This window comes from Falco rusticolus, chromosome 19 (genome assembly GCF_015220075.1).
Source record: "Falco rusticolus isolate bFalRus1 chromosome 19, bFalRus1.pri, whole genome shotgun sequence".
Classification (NCBI taxonomy): domain Eukaryota; kingdom Metazoa; phylum Chordata; class Aves; order Falconiformes; family Falconidae; genus Falco; species Falco rusticolus.
Genome location: NC_051205.1, coordinates 1,495,677 through 1,516,556, shown reverse-complemented (window position 1 = coordinate 1,516,556; position 20,880 = coordinate 1,495,677). Strand labels below are relative to the sequence as shown.

At 53.6% G+C, this 20,880-nt stretch overlaps 3 protein-coding genes across 3 annotated transcripts; 1 reads left to right on the top strand and 2 right to left on the bottom strand.

The window, feature by feature from the left end:
- Positions 1 to 2,153: 2,153 nt before the first annotated feature.
- On the top strand, positions 2,154 to 2,492 carry LOC119159259 (loricrin-like). Its single transcript, XM_037411926.1, has one exon. The coding sequence runs from the start codon at positions 2,154 to 2,156 to the stop codon at positions 2,490 to 2,492; it is 339 nt and encodes a 112-aa protein (XP_037267823.1).
- A 9,981-nt stretch (positions 2,493 to 12,473) lies between these two features.
- LOC119140213 (protein MRP-126-like) lies at positions 12,474 to 14,121 on the bottom strand. The gene is made up of 3 exons (XM_037371298.1): positions 14,026 to 14,121; positions 13,252 to 13,410; positions 12,474 to 12,819 (listed from the first exon to the last, which is right to left on the bottom strand). Exons 1-3 carry the CDS (start codon positions 14,032 to 14,034, stop codon positions 12,625 to 12,627), a joined length of 363 nt encoding a protein of 120 aa, XP_037227195.1. The 5' UTR covers positions 14,035 to 14,121; the 3' UTR covers positions 12,474 to 12,624.
- A 3,222-nt stretch (positions 14,122 to 17,343) lies between these two features.
- Positions 17,344 to 18,180, bottom strand: LOC119159257 (protein S100-A8-like). The gene is made up of 2 exons (XM_037411924.1): positions 17,963 to 18,180; positions 17,344 to 17,549 (listed from the first exon to the last, which is right to left on the bottom strand). Exons 1-2 carry the CDS (start codon positions 18,161 to 18,163, stop codon positions 17,385 to 17,387), a joined length of 366 nt encoding a protein of 121 aa, XP_037267821.1. The 5' UTR covers positions 18,164 to 18,180; the 3' UTR covers positions 17,344 to 17,384.
- Between the last annotated feature and the right edge of the window lie 2,700 nt (positions 18,181 to 20,880).

The following is a 20,880-nucleotide window of genomic DNA, read 5'->3' as shown; positions in this document are numbered from 1 at the left end:
CCCTTGGGTAAGACGGATGACCATTGCACCAGGTGGGAGGTTCGTGATGGACACTTCCAAGTATCCAAAATTTCCAATGTGAGTAGCATGATCCATTCATGCCCTGGGGACACTTGCAGCCCCAAGGGAGGTTTCATTCCCTTGTCACCACATCCTCCCCTGATCAAGCTGGTCCACGTGCACAGGGACCCCAGCGCCAGCTCAACCCCCTGCCAAGGTGTGTTTGCCTGGAGCCAGGCAGGAGCCACCCAACAGCTTCCAGAAGAAGCAGGAAGGAGCTAATTTTCAATGCCACTAGCGGTGCTGAGCACGACGAAATAGCACTAGTTGACGTGTGCCTTGGGAAAGACATTGGCTTCCAGTCCAAATAGTCCAAGCCCCAGTGCTATCCCCTCCTCCCTTGGAGAGCTGCCAAAGCATTTCTTTTGGGCAACAAGGTGGATCTTCATGTTTGTTTGTGTGGCTGCCGGTGTCATCTTCTATCTCAGACTTTTTCTTGCCTTTATCCTGTAAATAAGGAGCTGTGGCCCTTTAAAGGTCAATGTACTTTGTGTGGCGATGAAGTGCTGGGCAGCTTTTCAGCCAGGACATGGCTGTGCAGAAGGGCCATCTGTGGAGCTCCAGCTTGGCTCCAGAAGATGGACCGATGAAGCAGGCAGCACCAGATGGGTCTTTTAATTCCTCGGTCTTCATTCCCTGATCTTTGTCATTAAGAGAATGGAAATAGCCAGTCTTTGTCAACTAAGCCCTCAAGGAGCTTGTTCTGATGTATGTGAACGTAACAGGACTTGCAAGGCTTTAAACAGTCCCCAGGACCATCTTCTGGCTGCTTAGATGCCTTCTGGGGGGGGAATTCACACCCTTTAAGTCAAGGAGAGGAGCCAGAAAACCTCTGCTGAATACCTGAGACCCTTCTCTAGAGGAATCCCAGGAGGACCTTGTCCTCACCCCGCTGGCTGTCCCCATGGCCATGGAGGATCTTTCAGACCAAGCATCTCAGGGAGAAAAGAGGGCAACTTTCTACTCTTTTTTGCCTGGATTATTTCTGGCTTTATCTGGTGCCTGCTCAATAGCAGGGATTAGACTCTGAGAGCAGAGCCTCATGACATGGGGTTATAATTATGCCTGGATTTAATTTAACAAAACAAACCCCAAAGACGGCCTTTGGAAACCCAGGCACCCACAGGTTTTCCTATTACGGACAGGTGAGGCTGACAATTAGATACTTATGTGGCACAGGAAACAGATAAAAAAGGAGTGATACCCATCACGAGTGAGTCAGGCAAGCAATGTAAACAGAGGGCGGTTTGATGGGGATTGGGTATTAAATTAATAGACTGCTATGACAGAGAGCTGCCTCATTTCCGGGGACAAGGGATCTGAGATGTCTATAAAACTGCTCCTGTCCCAGGATCTTCATTCCATCCACTTGCTTTCCTTTTGAGCTCAGGTAAGTCTGGCAGCGCAGATGGATTTGCCTTCCTTGGGGACTTAATTCCCAGCAAGGGATGCAGAGCACGGGTTTAATGCAAACCCTGCTGCTGGGGTGCGACGATGCTCGCAGGGCAGCAGGGATACAGAGCACGGGTTTAACGCAAACCCTGCTGCTGCATGCATGCAGGGATGCTCGCAGAGCAGCGGGATGCAGAGCATGAGTTTAATGCAAACCCTGCTGCTGGGGTGCGAGGATGCTTGCAGTGCAGCGGGATGCAGAGCACGGGTTTAATGCAAACCCCGCTGCTGGGGTGCGAGGATGCTCGCAGTGCAGCGGGATGCAGAGCATGGGTTTAATGCAAACCCTGCTGCTGGGGTGCGAGCATGCTCACAGGGCAGCGATACAGAGCACGGGTTTAGTGCAAACCCCAGTACTGTGTGCGGGGATGCTCTGAGATCAGAGATGAGGATCTGTCTCACGGCTGGGCCATGCTGTACTGCTTACACCCAGCTGATGGAATCCTCCATCAGTGGATGCAGGGCACTGCTCCAGACCTGGGGGGTCTCCCAGGATCCTGCACAGGAGTGCAGGGGGTGGGATCACAAACAGGGCAGGCACAAGGGCTGCAGGATTGGGGCACTGGGACAACCAAGGCAGTAGGACATGCAGTAGTCCCTGACAGCTCCTCTCTCCCTACAGGTCACCCCCAAACACAACGATGTGCTCCCGCCAGGACAGGGACCAGTGCCACAGCCAGGAGCGCTACACCCGCCAGAGCAGTGGTGGATGTCACAGCAGCGGTGGCGGTGGCTGCCATAGCTCCGGTGGTGGCGGTGGATGCCATAGCTCCGGCGGCGGTGGCGGCTGTCACAGCTCCGGCGGCGGTGGCGGCTGTCACAGCTCCGGCGGTGGTGGTGGCTGTCACAGCTCCGGTGGTGGCGGCTGCCACAGCTCCGGTGGGTCCAGCTGCCACAGGACGCCACAGATGCAGGTCCCGCAGCAGCAGCAGCAGCAACAGCAGCAGATCCACCAGCTGCCCTCGCAGAAGATGAAGTGATGGGGTGTCCCCCACAACCCTGCTCCTGCAGCAAAGCCAGGCACAGACCAGCTCCCTCCAGCCTCCGCAAAGCTTTGCAAGCCCCGAGGTTGCCCGGCTACAAACCCCCTCCCCTGCCCTCCAGGACCATCGTGCTCTGGCAAGTGGCATCACTCGTGCCTCCGCCTGATGCATCAGGCTGGGCTTTGGCCCCAGGAGGTGTCCATGAGACAATAAAGCATTAAATTTCCCAGATCTCTCTTGTGTTGGCATTTCCTTAAGCTACTCATCCTTCTTTTCCACACATGCTATAAGGACATAGCTGGATTAACAAACATGGTCATGCTATTTGTGCAGGGCTGGTTTATCTCTGAACCCTCATGATGCTCCAGTCATCACCCATGGTTGGTATGGATCATTGTTGGGTGCTCACCAGCTCTGCTCTCGTCCATCAGCCGGGACCAACAAGTCATAGGGGAAGCACAAGAACATCTCCCCATCCCACAGCATGTCCCGTCTGGGCCCTACACCCCGAGCATGGCATGGGTTGTGGGTACCCCCAGTGCTGCCAGAACCCCAGGGCTTTGCATCCCTGCCCCATCCCCCTGGGACTTCCCCACCACAACAGCTTTGGGCAACTTCCTACCCAGGGAGACTGCTGGTGATCACCAGGTGGCTCACAAAAATCAGGCAGGCATTGTCTTGTACAGTTTTTATTGCTTTTTTCTGGTGTTACAACCATTTATGTAAGAAGGAGAAAAATAAGCCCCCCCAAAAAAAAATATTTGGATATTTACAATGCAGCAACATCACGGTTAAGACGGCTGATGTATTAACCCATTCAGACAGGTGACAGCTGAAGGACCAGATCCTGCACTCATTAGCTGGAGAGGGATAATCTACTGCAGAAAACATCCATCCCTGTAGCACAATGATCATAAAGCAACTCCTTGCCAGAAACCACATCTTCCCCGATTTTCCAGAAACTTGCAGATGGGGATATAAATACTACAGACCTGATAACTACCTGCGGTACTTTTTTCCAGTGAAACTCAGGGTTTCTACCATCCCCCTTGCTACTAAAACAGCCTTGGGTAGTTGGAATATGTATCAGGAGCCACATTTTAACCAAGCACAGCTGAGGAAAGCAGCCCTGTTTCTTCACCCACTGGCCACTCACTGTTGGTAACATTTCTTTGTGCAGTGCTGTGCAGGTTAATTACATGAAGACATAGGTGAAAGATTTCCATAAAATAATAATTTAAAAAAAATAATAATAAAAGAAGGCTGTGCTTCCCTTTTTTTAATGGAAAAAACGGCCAACATGCTGCCCCAGCTGCATTTCTTAGACTGAAACATCCTCATAAAGTGTTGAGGTGCATTTTGGACATCTCTCCCCCAGACCTGTGGGAATTTTGCTGTTGACTTCAAAGGAGCTGGAGATGAACTGCCATCCATAGACCTTTAATTTTCCCTGAAGAACTGCCGCTCTTTATTCATTATTACTGTACAGCCTGAGTCAACTAATTGCATGGCTCATTCCAGCCCTATTGACTTGTGATTTTTCACTTTCTACCCATTAAAAACAAAAGGAGCTCATGGAGGAAGGGGTTGATATGCCAGCCGTTGCTCTACCGTTGTGTTTATGAGAAGAAAACAGCAAATCTGCCCCCACCCACCCACCCCCAGCCTTCAAGCTGCATTGGCAAAGCACCCCAGAGAGAAACCTGTGGAGCATCGGGACAAAACAAGAGACCCAGGGTTATTTTTGCCTCATGGAGGTAATACATGAAGTGGGGCACGGTCTTCACATCTGCGCCATCAATGGTGCAAGGGCAGGCATTGCCTGCACTGGAGGAGCAGAGAAAGCCCAAAAGGTGATCATACCGTGCCCACATGCTGCTGGCACCTCTGTCCTTTGCCCACAGGGCAATTCAGGGATCCTACAGGAGAGGAAAGAAAACCCGGGGGGGGCAGTTCGCCTGTGACCACCCCAAAGCCCTGCTGAGGTTGGCATCCCTCCCCGCCAGCCTCCATTTCCCCACCGCCCACCCTGCAATACCTGTGCTGTGCACTAAGCTTGTGCCAAATAATTGTGCGATTTTATTGGAATTATTAGAGCTGATTAAATACTCTCTAGGTCCCCATGGAGCTGGATTCCAGCTCCTGCCTCCATCCCATCCTCCCCGATGGATTGGGCTTGCTGGGACAAGGGGTAAAGCAGACATGGAGAGCTATGCACCACATCAGGGTGACACCAGTCCCAAGGAAGGATCCATCCCCACCTCACCAGGCAACGCAAACACTGTCTGGGGGCTTTGCCTGCTCACTGAGCTCCCTGAGCTCTCCCTTACCTCCTTGTCTCTGTGGTCCAGGAGCAGCAGCGGCCACCCTTCAGTACACAGAGTGTTTGGTAGAGCCCCTCTCCTTCTTGTTCATGGGCTCCAAGTCCGAATCCGGCAGGCTGGTGATGTATCTGTACTTGCTGGTGGGTGACCTCTGAGAGGAAAGGAGCCCATCAGACCTTCCCAAAGGGGCAAGGTGGCAGAGTGAGGTCTGGGGCCCCTTATTGCAAGGGCAATGCAACAGAAAGGATAGTCGCAGCAGGCAGAGGAGGCTGCAGAGGCCAGTGCTGAGGTTTTATAGTGTGGTATTACACCTGGATTTGCCCAGGGAGGAAACAGAGGCGCAGCAGGACCAGGCATCTCTTCCTCACCCTCACCCTCCCATTCTCTGCAGGAAAATGGGGACAGTGGGACCAGGAAGGTTCCATGGGAACTGTGCTGCCTTGCAATGCAAACCCAAGGAAATTGCCCATGATGCTGAATCCCAGAAAAATCAAATATTGGAGAAATCCGATTGCAACCCTGGATGTAGGGTGAGTGTTGCAGGACCCCTCAGCACTCCCGACCACCCCTAAACATCACCCCAGCACCTCTCCCATCCATGTTTGCACCCTCCAGCCCGTACAGTTACCTTGACAGGAGCAAACTCCTGTTGGATCAGCTTCTTGAACTCACTTCTACTGAATGGCTCAGATTTCTTCCCCTTCCTGGCATTGCCCTGGTAACTCTCCATCATGTCAGTGATGGCTTTGATGAGCTTAGACATGTCTCTAGTCCTGGAGAGGAGCAAAACTTGAGGACAGAGCGAGGTGGCAGGGACAGCTCTGCCCCATAGGAAAACCCCCGCGTCCCCTTCCAATAACTCAAAACTTATTCAGTTCAGCTTCAGCCTTTCTAAATTTCTTTGCCAAAGGTAAAAAGAAACCTCCTTTTGCTGGATGCTGAAAGCTGGGCTGCCCTTGCTACTCTCAGGACTTTCACCTTAATTTACTTCATTTCTCCACATCCCTACTCCCTGCTTAAATTAAAAGGAGGAAGCTCCCTGTAGCCATCTCAGGAACTTGTCGGGTTGAATGAATCAGCTCTTGCAGCTACGGAAAGTGCCGTGTCTCCACACCCGCCGCGCTCGGGGCTGGGCAGAGGGAGTCCGGGCAGCTCATCCTTGTGCTTGTGTCTTTAGACCATGCTGCCCTGAGCCCTGCTGGGAAGGACGGGTTGCAAAATGACCCTGAAAACATAAAAGCTCATTTCAAGTACAAAAAGAAACGGCGGAGACTCACCCTGCTCACTTGCATCAACCAGCCGACGGGTGCAGATGGGACTGGTGGGAGCAGCTCTGTGCAAGCTCCTTGCAGGCTGCCGGGGCGTGGGTGGAGGGTGAGGATTCCTTCCGGTCAGTCCTGTTCTCTGGCTGCCTCTCTGCATTGCTGCGCTTCCCAGGGAGCCTCCCTCATTATCCTTCCCTGGGGAGGATGTTTACCAGCACACCTGGGAAAGTTGTATGTAGGTCAGTGTGCAGCTCTGCTCTCCGCAGGCGTTGCTCCGGGACCCGAGCAGGGGGAGCAGGGTTTTGCACAGGGGTTTGCACTGGAGACATCTCCTTGGATAAAAAAAAAATAAAATAAAAAAAATCCCAACCAACAAAAGCTAATCAGAGGTTCTCTTCATAGATGAAAGTTTGCATTGAGCTTCCCCCAAAAGGTTGTTTTTTTTCCTTTGCGACCAAGGTGATTTCTGAGTTCACAGGGCTTTGCAATGCTGAAGCTTAGAAAATGTCATTAAAAAAAAAAAATCCTGCAGAAAAGGTGTATTTAATCTTATTTTTGAGGCTGTCTCATGTGGGCTGCCACTGGGCCCAGACTGCAGTCATGTTTGCCCAGCTTGGATGATGGCGGCAGTGCTGGATTTCTTCTGCTAGAAAGGAGAAAGAACACTGAGCTGCTTTGCAAACAGGGCAACATGCTCCTGTGAGGGATGACAGCATGGGGACTCCCCGTGACACCAGCCCCAGGTGGCCATCACCAACAGGATTATGAGCTCCCTCCCGCGGGAAAGTCACTTCCCACACATCTCACTGGGACAGGTACAGCCACCGCCCGTGCCAGCATCGTGCCCTCGGTGCCAGGCTGCACGTCAGCCCCGATGGACCAAACCCAGCCGTGCATGGGACCAGGCTGCACATCAGCCCTGATGGACCAAACCCAGCCGTGCATGGGACCAGGCTGCACATCAGCCCTGATGGATCAAACCCAGCCGTGCATGGGACCAGGCTGCACATCAGCCCTGATGGATCAAACCCAGCCGTGCATGGGACCAGGCTGCACGTCAGCCCTGATGGATCAAATCCAGCCGTGCATGCGGCCAGGCTGCACATCAGCCCCGATGGACCAAACCCAGCCGTGCATGGGGCCAAGCTGCACGTCAGCCCTGATGGATCAAACCCAGCCATACATGGGTCCCCAGGCTGCATTTCTGCCCCGATGGATCAAACCCAGCCATGCATGGGGCCAGGCTGCACGTCAGCCCTGATGGAGCACACCGAGGCTTGCATGAGGCCAGGCTGCCCCAGAGCTCCCAAGGGCAGAACAAGGCACAGGGGCTGCAGGGATGCTGTAGCAGCCGTGACAGGATGCTGGGCTCTCCGCCAGTTCTCTGTGTGGTCTCAGAGAAGTCAATGACCCCAGGTTTGCTCACCTGGAAAGGGGGTGTAACAAGCCTTCCCTGCTATGAAGGGTGTGCCAGCTTTCATTAAGGGCTTAGGCACCATCCCAAGATTGTCAGATAGGGTACGTAGCCAGATGAGATCATGCTCTGCATCAATCTTCCCAGGCGGCATTTGCAGGGGCAGGTTCACAGCAGCGTGTTTGGGTGAGGAGGGGTTGCTGGAGCCAACCTGTGCCGCCCCCGTACCACTGCTGACACTGCCAGCACGGCACAAGACGTCTCTGCAATTAAGTGGGTTGTAAATGAGATGCAGACCACGGTCTAGAGCTAAATTTTACCCTGGCACAGTGAGGCAAGAGGCAGCAAGTCACTGCAAGCCCTCTGCAGCAAGTGCTGCCCGGCACATGGATGCTTTCGGTGGGAGCTGGATCAGCTCAGGGACTGCTCTCACATGTATGATTCCCTTGAGCTGGAGCTTTTGGGAGAGCCCCCAGCCCTGGGGACTCACTTCAGGGCTGTATTTGGGACAGCCAGGCAACTGGGCACAGACAGCAGCACAATTTACCCCGCAACCTTCTGGGGTACAGCCTTGCCAGGTCACTTAGCACAAACCCCACAGTGAGACAGACATCCCCACGACGTCTCTCCCATAAGCTGGACCACCTGCTGCTCTTGGCCATGCCTTTGATGGAGACGTAGGCAAAGGAGCGTTTCTCATGGGCTGGAGTCATGCCGATGGCCAAGAACTCAGGGTTTAAGGCTTTATGTTGGCAGGTCTCTATCTCTGTATAGTGATCTTGGAAGAGCATCTCTCTGCCATGGGGATGGTGCACAGCCAGGTGTGAAAAGGACCCCAGGACTGGGGATGCTGGGGGGGTGGCCAGGCACGGTGGTGCAGAAGCCACTGCACCAGGCAGGAAACGCTTGCAGAGAAGGGCAACACATGGCAATGGCACCTACAACCACCGTCCTCCTCCCTCTGCCGCTACCGCCCTGATTAGCACACATCTGCCCAGGGGATGAGGGGAATTAGGAGGAAAATTGCTCTGAATCACCCTGAGCAAGTTCCTTCCGCCAGCTACTCCCTCTGAGCCTGCTGCCACCACGATGCCATCCTGCGGCAGCACGTCCCCATCCACAGCAGCGTCAGGCTGGCTTTGCTGGGCTCTGAGCACTGCTTTGACCGTGATGCCAGGTCAGCTCCTGGCCACGGGCCTCACCAGCATGCCGGGACCAACCAGTTTTACCCCACTGTGCTCATCCCTATCAGCGTGTCTAGACTGATAGCAAATGTGATGCACATGGTACATCAAAGTCCCAGCTTTCCACAGCTCTGAGCATTGCACAACCCTTCCTGTGTCAGCCACCGGGCTGCTGACCCCACATGGATGGGTCTGGAGGGGGTGAAGGGTGTCTGCAGCAGGTGGAGGGGGTCTGTGGTGGGCAAGGCAGCCATGCAGGAGGGGGATGCTGGGGCTGAGCTGTACCTCCCAGCTGGGACTGAGCTGTGCCTCCCAGCTGGGACCCAGCTCAGCCCCAGCTGGATCACATCCTCTTGTTGCAGAGTCGTTCATAAAACCCAGCCCTGTCAGTCTCAACTTTTCTTTTCCAGTCTGGGTGCTTTGGGAGGGAGTCAGCACTGTGAGGAGCTGGCAGGGCCACTCCAAGGCTGTTTTGATGGGACAGGGTAGGGTGGCAGTTAGGGGAGACATTGTCCTTGGGCAAGGTGGAGGCTGGGACACTTGGCAGGGCATGAACACAAGCTGATGGCATTGCACATCACCAGGGCGAAGCTCAGGAAGAGGGGTGTGGGGTATAACTCCCCCCCAAACAGGGAAAGGAGGTAGATTTAGCATGTATCTGCATCCAGCGTTTGTGTGCTGTGTTCAGCTGTACCCTGGAGGAACTGCAGCGCTTCTCCCTCCTCCTGCTCCCTGTAGGATGCAGGTAAGAAAAGCTGATGTGGTGGTGAGAAAGAAAGAAGCCTTCACCAGCAAGAGTGCATGGGTGTTTGAGTGGGGGGTGGGGAGTGAGAGAGGAGTTTTGGGTGTTTGCAGATCAGTGTGTGTCCTAACGATGCCAACTTAGCCCCAAAAATCAGGTTTTGTTTCAGACACGTAAATAAAATATTCCTGCTAATTGCAAACAGCACTGGTGATGTAGATATAAGGGATACGATGGGGGGGGGGGGGGCACTGCCTGTGGTCCGTGGCCTCGGCCGCCCTGGGGTGCAATCCTGGCCAGGAGCACGGGCTCCTTGGCTTGCGCTGGGGCTGGTGGCTACCCCGACCGCCGCGGTGGCACATGCCACCAGGTGGCAGCAGGAGCCCGAGCCTCAGCTTGCAGAGGCCAAATGCTGCCTTATAACCTGGGGGCGAAGGTCAGCTGGGGCTGGGGGCTGCCCCCCCCCCCCCCGCCTCCTGCTGTGTGCTGCTCGCGGAACCTGGGGAGCATCCCCAGGCAGGCAGTGGGCAGCAGAGCATCCTGCCCGTCAGCCTGGGCGAGCGTTCCCCTGCGGCACGGGGTACAGCCCGGTCACAGATGATGCGCTGCACTCGTTAAGACAGATATAGCGATATGTTTGTTGGCATAAAATCCAGGGATTTGGTCAAGTTTGACGTTAGATTTTGATGTTTGATGGTAAATGTGGTGATGGTTTAACAAGAGTCAATGGCAAGGTACACCGGATTGTTTACCGCACTGGGGCAAACAAAACTATTGGGAAGACCTTCCCGTTGCATCATGAGGTTGAGAAAGGACCCCCCTGTGTTCCAAACCCCTTCTCAGAGGGGAGCTCAGGCGTGCCTAGATTCAGACTTAGTCTCAAACTTGGCCAACGGTTCATGTCCAAAGGATTATACATGCTCAATCAATCCTTTATACTGCTTAGCTAATGCTTCAATGTTTAGCATGCTATCGATTCATTGCCGTAACAGATTCTCAGTAAGCAATCCCTCAGCCTTGAGGAGTAACCTTGAGAGGCATCCCTGCTGAGGGGGAGGTCCTGGCGTGCAGCTGGCCACCATGCAGGAGGGTTCAGCAGGCACGGGGCCATCTGCTCTTTATGGAGTAAAATAATCAACTCGGTCACATTTGCATGCCAACTGCAGAAATTAGTTTCTCTCGCACTTGGCTTGAGTCGGACCTTGACCAGCACTTAAGTTGGCACGCCGTTCACAATGGCCCCCTTGACTGTTGTGTTATGTCTCCCCCAAATTCCCTTTGAGTCAGATCTAACTATTGGGATCTGGATATGACCATCACAGATGGTTATCACTTGAGCACCATCACAGAAATAAAAGTCAGGATGGGGAAGCATCCCCACAAGCACGGTTGGCATGTATCCAACACCACCTTGCTTGCATTGCTTTGGCATCTTCTCTGTTTGGGAGCTGCAAGCTCTGCTGGGGTGAAAGGGTACATATGGATTTGGGGACTGCTCTGCTATTACAGGAGGACGTGGCGGTCTCCTCTGCTTGCTCACAACCCTGTGTTGGTGCCCTGGTCCTCCTGCGCTCAGGGTGTGGGGTGGCTGGTTCTTCACCACCTCCAGTGCAATGGTCCAACAGCCTTGGTGGGTGACACAACAGGAGTCCTGCACCCTGGGTTTCAGGGGAGCGTGAAGTCCCACTGTGTTGGCAAATATCCTGTTGCATCAGCCCTGTGAGCTCTGAGGCTGGATCCTGGGGGAGGGTCCCAGGGTGGTTTGTGGGTGCTCCCAGCACCCAGATTTGTGTGCATGAATTCCCTGCATGGGGAGACCCCTCTTCTGCAGAGTAAAGAAAGGCTGACCACCCACATGCAGGGTGATGAGCTTCTGGAAAGCTGATCTGCTGCAAATGGGACTCAAACCACCCTTGTCCTGAAAGCTGGGCATGTCCTTATAGGCCAGCCCTGGGGGCAGCTTGGTTCTTGGAGTTGATGTGCTTCTGCCCTGACAGGGTGGTAGCAACAAACCAGCTCCACTCTCTCCCTTGGGTGTAGGGCTCTTACCTTCTCCAGAGACCCTAAAGTGCTGTAGGATGGGGTGCATGACCCATTTTGGGGTGCAGGATTGAGTGTTGGGTGCAGGATCTGGCTCCAGATGGGACCTACCACCCTGTGCAGGCTCAGATAGAGCTGAATGGTCCCTGCAGCAGATCCTTTTTTTTTTACCTTGTAATAAAGTGATGCTTCAGATGTCAAAACTGACTCCAAAGGAAGCTGAAGCAACCTGGCCAGCAGTGGTGAAGCAAACTTGGGGCAGTCTTGTGTTAACCAGTGGGCTTGCTTCAGCGCTGCTGGTTTGGGGAAGCTTGAGGCAGGATCCTTGCAATTTCAGGGGTTTGACTCACCCTTAGGAAATCACAACTGTTCCTTTTTTTCCCCTGCCTCTAAAACACGCTTGTAAGCATGCAGGGGGAAGGCTGCTCAGCAGTGTCACAGGCATGTCCAGCCAACCGCTTGGGAAAGCAGCTGTTAATCACAGGCGCCTCCTCAGTGCAAGCTCAGGATGCTCAGAGTGAGGAGCTGGGGTTGCTCTCGGATCTTGTCCGCCCAAAACCCGGTGGCTGGCCCCCACTGCCGGCTGTAGCACTACAACTAAATGCTTCCAGCCCCACACCAGGGCCCTGCAGAGCAAAAGTGCCCTAAAAAGCTGCTCCTCCAGAAAAGAGTGCTCATCCATCCCCATCCTTCCTTCCAGCTCTTGCCTACCAGGAGACCTCAGTCCTGGGAGAACATGCAGAGTGTTTTCAGGCCAAAATGGGCTTTTTTTCTAGTTGGAAATGCAAAGACTTGTCAAATTTTACTGCCTTCCCTGATCTACAGAGCACATTATAATGTAAGGATTATCGTGCACACCCACTGCAATGCACCCTGCTCTCCCCAGGCGTCCACCTCACCCCCGTGAACCTGCAGCCTGTCTCCAAGGTGGATTTGCCCAGTTTAAAGCCATACTGGGAGAGAGCAAGGTGCAGGACTTGCCTGGAGGAAAACCCACGCAGACACAGAGTTCTGACAGCCTCAGGGCAAATCTTTATTTGGCAGCAAAATCATCAAACTGGAAGGAAGGAAAGGAGGGAGGTGGGAGGGGGGATGGAGAGGAGAAAGCTGGGGGCTGCAAACACTACATGGGTGCCTTTGGCCAGGGACCACATCCTGCCTCAGTGGTGGTGGTGCTGGTGCTGGTGTTTGTGCTGCTGCTGCTGCTGCTGGTCCTCGACTTCATGGAGGTGTTCGTGGGTGGCAATGGTCACACGGATGATCAGCAGCATCACCTCGCAGAAGCTGAGCTGCGCATCCTTGTTGATGTCGAGGTCTTTCATGATTTCGTCAATGGTGGCCTTGTCTTTCACATTCTGCAAAGGGACACGATGAGGGTGAAGTCCCATCACTCACAGCTCAAGACTCTCCCCAGCCTTGCTGGGACACCCACAAGTGCCAGGTCCCCAATAGCCCGGTGTTGAGTGGTTCCAGCCTTGTGTCATTGTCACCCATTGCTTTGGGTACCGCAGTGATTCACTGCTCCTGGATGGTAAAGGACCTCTCAGGCAATATGATCCTGATTTCTACAGATAAGGTGACGAGGGTAAATATCTGGTTCACCCAGACCTGTGTGGGTTTCCTTCATCCGTCTTTACGGAGCATGTTTGGAAAGCAGCAGGGAGGGTCTGGGCATAGAGCAGAGTGGGAAGGGGGTGAATCCAGATCCTGGAGATATTTGGGTGATGGGTCCAGTGTGGCCCCCTCCCCCTGTGGGCACTGAGAAACCCTGCTGGGACTCCACTCACCCTCAGGTAGTTCGCAAGCTGCTTCTCAATCATGAGCTTCAGCTCGGTCTTGGTCAGGGTGTCTCTGTCCCCCTCCCGTCTCGAGTACTGGTGGAAGACATCAATGATGACATTCATGGCCTTCTCCAGCTCGGAGAGCGGTTCCTGGGTCTGGGAGGTCTGGAAGGAAAACGATTACAATGAGTAATGTCAGGAGGCACAGCAGATGAGGATTTCTGATGTAAACCAGTGAGGCTCCAGTACAGCCACCTGCCTCACGCCAGATGAGGACGCAGCCTGGTTTTGCTCAGTTATTCTTGGGGGGGGTATAAATTTGAGCTGGGTTTGGGTTTTCTTGTATCTACAAGCCAAAGGAGACTGAAGGGGGTCACAGCCTTTGCCTGCTTCTGCTCTGGGATGTGCACTACAAATCTTCAAGAGCCAATCTTCCCCTCCCAAGGTGCCTTATGTCAGTCAGGCACTGCTGGAGCAAGGCTCCCAAAGTAGCTGGTGGCACTGCAGAAATCTCTGTGTCTTTACAGAGTGTGAGATCTGACGTCCATGACCCCCTTCACTGGTCAGATGTGCTGTGGGGAACATCTCCCAGGGAGAAGCATCTCTCCTAGTGGGTAGCGCTTGGATGAGCCTGAGTGGAGATGGTTATCCTCTGCCAGCAACTGATGGCAGCTCACGCAGCGAGGAGAGGCTCCCTGAGGGTCCCTGCACCTCCGATGGCCCAACAAGCACCTGGAAAAGAGCATGGAGACATCAAATGCCCATCACCATTGCACTTGCCTTGCTCATCTTGACAGAGTAGCGAGATCCCTTCGGGCTGGAGTGGGGCTGGTCCCAAGCACGGCATCTCTTATAGCCTGGCCATCCGCCTGCACCACTCACAGGTTGTGAAATGTCTCTGTTTCACCCAATTCCAGTCCATCTTCATGACATACTTGTGCATTGCTTAAGGCTCCAGGGTAGTTCCTTAAAAGGGGTCTCTGTGGCTTTTCCTGCAAGGCTGGTGAGTCATGTTCTTCGGCTGGGTGGCAGGGAGGTGGCCAGGGTATGGCCATGTCCCCTTCACCCCCTCCACCTGGTTATTGGGGCTGCAATTCTCCATCAGCTCTCAACAGAAGTCTATTCCCCTTGGCTTCTTCAATTCCATCTATTTTACTCTCCTCTGTAGGGGTGTCTTCTCATGCCATGAGGCAAAGGGGACCCACAGCATCATGCCTGCACTTCTCCAGTGAGCCAGCACTGCTTGGCCCCGTAGCATCCCCATCCTTGCAGAACTGGTGCACACAAGCACCGCACCTGCGTCCAAAAGCATCCCACTGTCCCACTGCATCTCACAGCCCAGCACTGATGGCGCGGCTAGGGTCCACTGTGTGACACTGGGACAGAGCTGGTACTGAGGGCAGTGCTCCAATGCCGGGGGACCACCCCCTGCCCGCATCAAGCAGCTCTTTATGAAAGACCCATAATAGGGGGCAGGTCCCCAACCTGGCAGGGCTCCAGAAGCTTCATTTCATCTCCTCAGCTTAGCACCAGCTTGTGTCAAGGGTGGTTTCTCCCCACCTGAGGAATGCGCTGAGCTGCAGAGGCCAGGTGTGGCTGAAAGGTGTATTTTTACTTTTTAGGATTGTAGCCTCACTTTGTGGTTTGGGGTTGTTTTTTCTCAGTGTTGCAGAGACTCAGCGCAGCTGCTTTGGCTCAGAGCAGCTCAGATCAGGAGCAAAACGAGATTTTCCAGTGCTTCTTCATTAAACTGCTGTGCCTGCTGATTCAGCTGACTTGTTCGGGGGTTTGTTTAACCTGCCAGACACGATGCTAATCTCAGGCACAAAGTAGAGGCCAAAACGGGGCCATGGCCAGGCCTGGGGGCAGCTCCAGACTTGCTGACATGGGGCAGCACCGTCTCCCTGCTCAGGGACGCAGCCCCAGTCCACACACGGTGGCCACCCAGACTCCAGCCCTCGCTGGTGGGGGTGCACTGCATTTCACAACAGGAGTGCTTTGATGCACAAAACAGCTGGAGAAGGGCTGGAGCATTTCACAACAGGGTTTCGGGGACCATCAGCTCAGTTGCAGGGTTTTGTAGCAATTTCAGGAAACCATACTTTGGGTCATTTTATCACCCTGGAGGTGGGGAAGAGCAAGGATGGGTTACGGGATGTGGGACGGGCCAGGGATTTCCCAAGAGGGATGGCAGCCAGACCCTTGGATGTGCCCACCAGGCAGCAGGAATGATCCCCAGCTGTTTGGTTTTCAGATCCCAGCGCAGTCACTAAGGTGACCAGGGAGCTTGGGTATTGCTGAGGGTCAGGGGAACGCACGCTAGCACGACTTTTTGCCTGGCTCCGCGGGTCTCCTTGCAGGGGAAGCCTTGCTGCCCAGCCGTGCCTCGAAGCCATCCTGCAGTCGCTGCAGCAGGCTGCAATCCTGGGCCCAAGGCCACCAGGATTAAGCAAGCTTGCTGGAGCTGCAGAGGGGAAGGAGAGGGAAGCAGGCACCAGGCAGCGGGCAAGCAGCCCAATAGCCATAGAGAGCAAAAGATCTGGTTCAGGGTGACCGGCTTGGTTGTGCCCTGAGGACCTGAGCCTTGGCAGGGCACCCAGTGCTTGGCGATGGTTGCAAAACTCTTTCAAAACACACATTTACAGGCAAGTGGCGGGCTGATGCGGGAAGAGGGCATGGCAGGGTTTGTCACAATGCGGTTTGTTGTGTTTCACAGCAGGTTTGAGCCCAGGATCAGGACAGGACATATGTTTTGGTTGCTGTATGTGGTTTTAGCTTGGGGAAGCCAGGAGATGCTCTCTGAGTCTGAACTCCTGAGCACCTTTGAGTATCATCAGACCAGTGATGCTCCAGCTGTGACCTGGCACAGGCAGCCTGGAGGTTTTCCCACCCTGGAGCCCCGGGGGAAGGGATTTCCCAGTCCTTTAGCTGGAGCCAAAAAGCATTCACATGCGTCTCAGCCATATCAAACAGCTACAAACTTGGTTGCTTGGCAGGCACCACCTTGGTCCAGCCCAAAGGGACCTAAGAGCCAGCTCTGCTGTTCACACAGGCATGGCACAACTGCTGCAGGGTGCTGGACCCTCTCCAAGCCCTCCTGGAGCCCTGGTAGGTTGCAGGGCTGGATCTGGCCATTGCACCTGCCCTTCCTGCTTGTGCTGCAACATGCAAAGCCTTGCTTGTGCTGGGACAGTCACCTTGCTCAGCCCTGTGGGGTGGCGGTACCTGAGCACTTGGTGGGGAAAAGAGCTGAATTACAGTGTATTTAGTACCCAGAAATGGTTTGTTTGGTGCTGCAAGACATCTCCCAGATGGCTCAGCCAGGGGCAGATGCTTGTGTCCTGCTGGAGTCCATCAGGGTTTTGGTGAGGATATTTTACTGCTGGAAAACTGAGATGGAAACCATCTGGGTGTTCCATCTTGGCTGGGTAGCAAGTGATTCAGCAGGGTTGGGAGGGAGCACTCCAAATGACTTGTCTGTGTGGGAAAACTCTGAAATTTGAGTTTTCGTTGGGATTTAGGGAGAAAATTTTAAATCTCAGAATTTCCCACGGACTAGAAGCTATATATACAGATATAGTAACTTGTGTGTGGCGCTTTTTTTCCCCCTAAGAGGTTCCTGGCTTGTTCTTGTACAGGCTGTTGTGTTCTGTTGTGAGCTGCTGTTGTCATAGATATTAAAGCATTTTTCCTGCTCATGGGTGATTCTGCATCCAAAGGATGCATTTGACATGGCCAAGGGGAAAAAGCTAGATGAGGATGGGCGAAACAGGAGGTGCTTCCCCAAGCTAGGCTGGCTCTGCTCTTCCCAGTCTATGCAGAAAACTTCCTCTGTGAGGAGAAAAACCTCTAAGCCATCAGCTGCAACATGTAGCAGTTGCGTAAAACCCTTGCAGAGCTCAAGGACTGTCTTGCACTGGTCTTTTGGCCATTAATACCCTCATAGCCCACCGGTCCAGCATTCTTCACATCCATGAGATGGATGCCAGAGGGAGTGCTGAAATAGGAAAGACTCGGTGAACTTCAAGCGATGCTTTATTGTCTCACAAGCATGAGTGATTCAAGCAGACAGAAAGCAGCCAGAGCCTAGTTCCTACAAGCAACCCCGTCTGAGTTTTTTGCTGCTCGTGCCTCAAGGCTCAATCCTTGTCTGGTCCACAGCGGTCATCCTTGTGGCTGATGCGATGGGCATCATCAGTCACCTTGGCCAAGACGATGGTGAACTCCTTGAAAGTCAGCTCGCTGTCCTTATTTAAGTCTGTCTCATTGAAGAGACTCTGCAAGTAGCCAGCACGGTTCCTGCCCTGGAATTGGGGGACAGGACATGTGTTAGCATGCCCCCTCCCTGGGCTGCACATCCACTGGTGGAAACAGAGCCAGCTTCATTCTTGCATGCCCTGGGAAGTTTTTGGAAGCTGCAGGACCATTGTGACCCTCTCCCACCTTGCAGTTAGCCCCTAGTTAAAACCCCAGATGGAGGGCATCTTGTCCCAAGCCCCTTTGGCCACTCAGTACTCCTGCAGTGGCAGGAGGGGTGGGCATGGGTAACCCCACAGCACATGGATGAGCTGGGTCTGATCACAGAAACCCACTCTATGGACCACAGCTGCAGTGGAGACTGCACCCCATTCCCCCAGGAGCATCCCTGGAGGCAACCTCCGCCTCCCTGAGGAGAACATTCCTCCAAGGACCACAACACTGTTCCCATGGCACTCACGCAAGCTTGCAGGAAGGTTGGTGCCTGCTCAGTCAGCAGCGTCTTGAAGTCATTGAAGTTGAGGAGGTCAAGCTGGCCCTCCCGGATGCTGTAACGGTGGTAGACATCCACAATGGTTTTCAGGGCTGCCTCCAGGGTGCAGTTTCCAGGCAACTTCCCAGTCTCGTTACAGGTGGTTGTGGTGTGGGAGCTCACAGACATGGCTGAGCTCTTGAGGTACCTGCAGAAACTGTGGAGAAACCTCAAAGCCATGAGATGCATCAAAAATCAGGCACCCCATGTCATGCTCTTGGGCCCTCAGCCTAGCGGCAGACCCACACCAGGAGCCTTATCTCACTGGGGCTGAGCAAGCCAGCAGCACCCGGCATGCCCGGGGGCAGTTGGCGGCTCCTCGGCACAAAGCAGGTAATAAGTGGCTTTAGGAATATTGCTGTTTTACGGCATCACCTAACCGCCTCCAGTTTCAGCTTTGCCCAAGAAGCAGCTTGTTCTGACGGACCTGGAGGCATTTGTCAGGCATGTTAGAGAAACCCATCAGGCTGCAGTCGCCGATCTGTACCGCGCCACTGACAACAAGTAAGGCAGGAAGCACAGTTCAGCTGTGGGTTCCACTGCAGCCTCTACCTGACCTCCTTCTCTTTGTGAACCTCCTCTTTGGGCTGCAAACCCTTTTCACTGCAGATACTGAGACCCTGCTCTCTGCTGGGTGACACCCCCAAAGGGCGCTCTCCTTGCCAGTAGAAACGATCACACCTCTACTAAAGATGGCACAGCAATGCCATTAATTTATACTTGTCTTGTAGGCAAAACCAACCTCCTCCGCTGCCCCAAGTAGAAAGCATCACCCCGGAATAAAACAGACATGGCATGAAGTGCCACATTCAAAATTGCTTCTCCCTCATCTTATTTCCTGCAAAAATCATTGCCGTGGTACTTACCCTTGTCTCCACGGAGGGTTTGCGGAGGATGGGTCAGTTGTAGTGATCCAAAAGCCTGGGCAGCCCTTTTTATACATGTCTGAGGTCCTCTTTCATCAGAGACAGTGACACACCTGCTGCAAGCAACAGCTTGAGTTAGTGTTTCCCGTAGCTGGAAATTGCAAGGTGGGAACCTCTGAACCCTTCCCTGCTTCATACCTCTGCACATAGTTCCTGGTTGCACCCACCAGGCTTTGGAAATGCTGTCCTTCCACCCCACTGTCACCCTGACAGCGCTGAGCCGCTCGTGTGCTGGGCGAGCAGTGGGGGAAATGCTGGATGTGCCGTCACGCCACAACACGAGTCTAAAGGCAAAGTCCGTCTTGGTGAAACTTGCCCAAACTTTGCAAATTTTGCTGAAAATGCAAATTGTGCTGGTGTAGGAGGCAGATGGGTTGTTTCGGAGATGTGGATAACTTTGGCCTTTGGTTGTCTTTAACGTGATCTGTTTTGTTTTCTACAATACCAACTGGTGGAACACTAGCAGAGATGAAGGCAGCATCCGCCTTTTCACTGTTTCAGAGAGTATTTTCCATCATTTACTATTTTCACATCACTTGTAGCAGACCTTTCCTCTTGCTCCAGAAACTTTGTGGAGGAAACTGGGCGTGAAGGAAGAAGAAAATCTGAGATCAAGGTCTTTACTGACTTGAGCATTACCTAGCAAGTTTTTGGCAATTCACCTCTGTGTGCCACCCACCCTGTGTTAGTAGAACAGGTACTGGAAGAATGAAGAAACTTTAAAAAGCTGAAAAAACAAGACAATAGATTCCAGGAAGAGGGTAGGAACAGAAAAACAGAAGAGTAACCATTCCTGTTTGAAGATGCTTCTTACGTGACCCGGGAGCAGTATCAAGAATTGCTGCATGAGTTTTATTCTGGTATCCCTGACTCACTTCATTGCTTTTTTTTGTTTTCCTCCTCTGCTCATTAGGGACTGTCAACAATCTGAAGCTGCACCCTCATTCCGCAGTTGGCCTTGCAAGGCATTGGCCAAGGCTGGATTTTTGCCCCGTGTGCTTGCGTAGCACCAGACAGCCCTGTGAACTCTGAATTCCCACCTTTCCCACCCAGGTTCCCCAAAATGAGGGGGCACCTCGCAATGCCAGTCCCACAAGGGGAACGATGTCAGAGTGACACTCGGGTGCCCTGGCAGGACAGTGAACGATGCCTGCCTCTGGGGGACAAGGGCTGCTCCCCCTTGTGGGATAAATTGTGGAGCCCGAGTGATCGCTTGTGTCACCAAGTGTGAATAACCACGCCATAGCCCCGTGCTTCCCTTTGTGGCTCTGTTTCACATGGGACAGGCTTCTGGTTTCAGCTGATGTTGGAAATGACAGAGCCTCCTCAGCCTGAGGGTTTCCCACTCAGTGAACAGTCACTGACAGACCCAGGAGCTCTTTTCTGCTCATGTATCTGCTTCGCCGGGAGCCTGCAGTGGCTTGTGAATCTGGAGTGATCTGGAGGTTGTTGCCCCACGCTAAAAAAACATCCAACTTTATTGTGCAGAGTTAAGACCAGCTCTCAGGAGCCTCTCAGCCACCTTCTTTTCTGTGTTGGGGCTTGCAAGACGAGCGCTGGTTGCTTTGTGCATTGCAAAAGTGTTGTGTGCACCCCCAGCTCCAGAGCTGGGTCTTGGCAGCCACCTGGGGAAGCAGCTCCAGGTTGTGCTTCACCCCAGCATGTCCTGGAGCAGGTGCTGAGAGGGGCCAGGAGGTCCAGGGCTGAGGATGCTGTTGCACAGCCACCGGCTGCCCCTACCTGGAAACCTCTGCAGTGTGATGAGGTGCTACATGCCCCATCATCTGCTGGGGTGAAGGGTGCTGGGGTCAGCCACCCAGCGCAGGGAACCTGCTGAGCCTGGGGAAGGCAGCAGTGAAGGAGTGTACCAAGGGGTGACGTGTTTCAAGATGGGCAGCCCAGGCAGCCTGTGCTGCTCAG